Source organism: Alligator sinensis, unplaced genomic scaffold (genome assembly GCF_000455745.1).
Source record: "Alligator sinensis unplaced genomic scaffold, ASM45574v1 scaffold768_1, whole genome shotgun sequence".
In the NCBI taxonomy this organism is placed as follows: Eukaryota; Metazoa; Chordata; order Crocodylia; family Alligatoridae; genus Alligator; species Alligator sinensis.
The window spans coordinates 280,921-285,657 of NW_005843163.1; the positions used below are offsets into that span (position 1 = coordinate 280,921).

A 4,737-nucleotide genomic window follows, 5' to 3' on the forward strand; every position below is an offset into this window, starting at 1 on the left:
GCTTTAAATGATCAGTAAATGTCATTTAGAGGATAAAGTCGGAAGGAAGCTGCTTCAGTAGAGAGCTGTTCAGCATCTAGGTTTCTTAGTTATTATGATCACGCAATAGTACGCCTTTCTTTTAAGAGTCTTGCCATGAAAACACTTTTCTACATTAAGCTACATTTACATGACCCACTTTTACTGGCCATTGGTGTATATTAAGTGGTGCTCAACCTTTTGGCTCTGCAAGCCAAGAGTGGCATGGGCCCAGCCCCATGCATTCCCTCACCCGGCTCCACATGCTACCTCCACTTGCATTTAGTGGGAGCCCCAAAGGCCCTATGACAAGATGACTTGGGGCCAGATCTGGCCCACAGGTTGAGCACCCCCCCCCGCCCCCCCAGTGTATATAACCTGCCATTACCTGAATTGCAGTTAATTAATGTAACCTAACCAACCATGACAGACATGAATAAGTTCTGTAAACATGTGCCACACTTAAAAATAATGGGTCAAATCCTGGTATTACTGAAAGTCAGTGGCAAGATTTCCATTAATTATGCCTTATCCTGTTTCACCCCATTTTGTGTTGCACATCTGGGGAAGAAGGGTTACACTAATTTAGAGTTTCCTTTTACTGAATTAAATCTGTATATTATAACATTCATCTCAGGAGCTAGGAATCTTTAAGTTATACTCTTGTTTCAGCCAATGACCTACTGCACGATTCTGGACAAGTTGCATTTCATTTTGTATTTTAGTTTCCCCCACCCTTTCCTGACTTCTTTAAATTATTTAAAAAAAACCCAAACCCCTCTTTTTAGTGCAAGAACTGTTACATAGTAGATGTACAGCTCAACTAACAAATGGGGCCTTGCTATCAGTTGCAACTTCTGTATGTAATTTATAGCTGTGCTTAGAAGTTTTGCATTAAATTAAGTTGCCAAGCAAAACATTTGAAAGTTCAGAAATTACACATTTATGATTGCTCATGCAACATTAAATTCCTACTCCCCTGTTCATCCAGCTGCACGCTGACTGAAAAGAATCCTAAAGAAGAAACAATATATTTTCATGCAATTGGAGATTATGCTAAGGCACACACAGAAGGCTTGTCCTATTTCAGCCATACATTAAATCTGATATTTCACAGCTTTCCAATGCTTGAGTTTAAGCTCGGTTTTACATGTAAAAACTAAACCACAAATATTATTTAAATTGCAATTTTCTTTTAAAATTTTAAAAATAGATTATTAACAAATGTAATAGCCTATCATTAGTAGTTTTCTGGCTCCTGCACTTTCACTTGGGTGCAGGGGACCCACCTTTTCTCTTTCAGGAGTCAGAAAAGCTCCTGACCATGCACTCTCTACCTGACTTCAGACTAAACACAGCTACCTACCTCACTTGCCCACAGGGGAGTAGGAATGCTGCGGAGGCCAACCAGGCTCTCCTCCTCCACACACCCGTGTATGTATGGTATTACTGCCTCAAGCAATATCCCCAAAAGGTGACAAGTCACATGCAGGACCCAAGATGCAGGACCCAACAAAATCAATACTAATCCAAGTCTATTTGCTGCCTCACTTGCAGGTATTTGAAGTGACCAAGTCTATACATCTCTAGGAACAGAAACTGCTAACAGCCAACGTTAAGCCAATAGGAAGAAGTGACAGAGAGAATTTGGGGTACGGTTCTTAGGTACCGGAGGTGTATTTGAACAACAAAATGCAAGCCAATCACTACAAAATAAATTCTTAAAATGCCTTATCCTTAACTCCCAGAGATCAAGCTGCCTCAACACTTTGGATAACACTATTATTGTAGGATATTTTGGAAACAATTCCCAATTGCTGCTACATCAATACAGTAAAACTAGTAACAATTTGTTCCTAAAATTCCCTACTGTGGGAAAGGCCTTAATGTTTAAAGAAGTTAAACAAAGACTTCAGGTACTGGGAGCCTTTAGGGTTTTTAAATTATGAAAGCTGGATCCCAGTAATGATAAGTTTGCAGCTAGTTTAGAAATCCCCTTCTACACATTAGGAACCACATTCTAAAAAAGTAATCTGACTTCCTCCAAAGATAAGCAACAAATGTTGCTTAATTGTGCAATTCCTGCAATGGCACAGTTCTTGAATGCCAACAATAAACAATGGTTTGAGAAAGAGACATTAAGGAATAAGATGACCATAGTGGGTCTGTCTGTTTGGTTTATGTCTAGACAACACAAACAGCAAAGGGTGGAGAGGGACAACAGCCAAACATGATTCAATATGCTTTAACTTGTGACTAATCTTCCTACTTATTCTCAGGAAAGCTGGCACTTGCTGTTGCATCTTTAGCTTGTCCAAGGCTATGAAGCAAGAGAATTTTTCTCTAATGACCTCAAAAAAACAGCTTGTTTTTTTCCTCTGGATTTCCCTCCTCCCAGTTTCCCCTGCCCCCGCCCCTTCACCCCTTGATGCCACAGCACATAGCAACAGACTAACAAAAAGAATGCTTAAGTTTATTCCAATGCAAAGGCTCTTAATAAATAAATCACTACTGTCTGCCCCAGCATTAGACAGAAGTGACACTCTGGGTCCAAAAGTTCCCGAATGCTTGCTTAATAATTATTTTCCAACTATTTGGGTTGGTCTAATAAAAGATATCAGATTCATCCAAGGAACCTCGTCTGCCTAGGGAAAATAAGGCAGACACGGTTCTTTGGGTAAATAAGGAAATAAAATAGGGAAAATAAGACACATACAGGATGGAATTAAATCTATTCTGTTTCCTGCATGCACAGTATTTTGCAGCTCATCACAAAGTTTATGGTTAGTCCTCTCAGCAGGACACTATAGTGTCACGTTGTATATCCTAACTGGATATACAAAAATTACCATAAAAATGCAGACCAGCACATGCTCTATTAAACTATACTTCAGGAGGAGACACTAATGATCTTCTTGCCCCCTGACACAATCTTCCCCTGGCCAGAAAGTCCCGTCCCCCCTCCAATCTTTACACAAATATGCATTTAATTAGAAACTGGGTGCAACTGGTCATCTACTACATGTACTGTAACTCCCCCCTCAAGAAAGGGGCTGTTGGGCATCATCCTCCTGTTTCCTTGCTAGTAGTTTATTGCTGCTTCCAAAGTACACTACACTGCAGAAGAGATGGTAAACCTGCAAGGTTTTGGTCTTAACCTCTTACATTTTTCCTCAACCCCAACCATTTCATAACATTTTCCAATTACTTACATTAAGACTACCCTCTTCCTCCCAAGCTACCTTGCTTATTAATTAAAGCAGCAGCCTGACCTATGAGCTCTGGATCTCCTTCAGTTGGAAATGCTTGCAGAGCAATTCCCTGAGGACTCACTCACTAATCCACATACATTTTTTACAAGTCAGCTGATGCTTTAAATTGTCAAATCATCTGGATCTGGTGGGCTTGTGAATTAGATTAGACTATGACAATCTGAGACTGATCGCATCATTCCTAGAATGACTGCATTGTACTACTGCTGAGAAATTTGTGAGCTGAAAAATTAATTTCCATTTCATGGATGACATATCAGTTAGAACATGATGCTGAAAAACAGAAGCGAGTAATGCGTAACAGGAAGCTACCCACCGGTCCTTCCTCCTCCGGATAATTATACTGAAATTTAGAAATCTTTTAAAACAGGAGAAAAGCACGTGCACGCACAGGCATGTAAACAGAACCGACAAGGTGTATGTAGGAAATTAAAAAAAAAAAAAGAAGTTTCTGGATTTGAAAAGAATCAGTTCGTCAAAGCCCTAACGTCAAGCAAGATGCCAAGTGTGAAAGACACCTTTAGCAGCCAGTTACATTTCTCCAGAACCTGCCCCTCCACCCAAATGGTCTCAAGTTATCAAAACTCTTCTCTTGCTGCTAAAACACAAGTGAGACACAAGGATGGCAGCTGGCACACCGCCAAGTGACAGGCCAATGGGCCCTTAGACTAAACTCCCCTGAAATAGATCCTCCATTCTCAAAAAGCAGCCAATTCTGGGCGAGGAGAAGGGGCAGGGGCAGGACAGGCACCTCTTGCTCAGCCCAAGGAACCCATGGCCGTATCAGGCAGGCACCAAAAGCTGTGGCAAGCACAACAGGCTCCTACGCAGCTCTCTGTCAACATGGCTCGGAGCAGCATTTCTCAACCCAGGGGTCACAACCCCAAAGCAGGTTGCAAGAGTATATGAAATGGTTGCGAACAAACTTTAAAAATGGAGTCCCCTTTAAAGAAGAAAAATGTGGGAAACCGCGGCTTTTCCCTAGCAGCCTGGTAGAGCTCCAGCCTGCGAGGGGCTGCTGGGGCCTCCCAATGCTGGCCCGGCCCACACACTGGGGACAGGGCAGTGGGGCGGGACTGGCCACGGATGTTTACAAATGGGTCCTGGTCCCAGAAGGGTTGGGAACCCCCCCCCCCCCGTGAGCCGCGGGGGCCCCCCCCCGTGAGAGCAGCGGGCAGGGGAGGGCAGCCCCTCACCCCGCTCCCCAGGCAGACCCGGGGGATGCAGCAGTGCTGCAAGGTCAGCCAAGGGGGCTGGACGGGCCGCGACTCCTCCCGGGCTCCTGGGCCCCCGCTGCCGGCGGCACCCGAGCCCTTGCTCGGAACCAAAGGCCGGAGCCGGCGCTCACCATGTAGAGGGTGAAGGGGAAGCCGAGCAGGAAGAGCCACAGGTAGAGGTGCAGCGCGTTGACGCCCGCGCCCTGGTGCGGGTCCTGGTACCAGCCGCC

The 4,737-nt window shown here is 44.2% G+C and overlaps 1 protein-coding gene across 1 annotated transcript in view; it reads right to left on the bottom strand.

Moving 5' to 3' along the window:
• PCNX1 (pecanex homolog 1) overlaps positions 1–4,731 on the bottom strand; it is a 138,855-nt gene extending 134,124 nt beyond the window's left edge. The window contains exon 1 of the mRNA XM_025194118.1: positions 4,639–4,731. Coding sequence (XP_025049903.1) covers positions 4,639–4,641 — 3 coding nt within the window. The 5' untranslated portion in view covers positions 4,642–4,731. The remainder of the gene's footprint in view (positions 1–4,638) is intronic.
• Between the last annotated feature and the right edge of the window lie 6 nt (positions 4,732–4,737).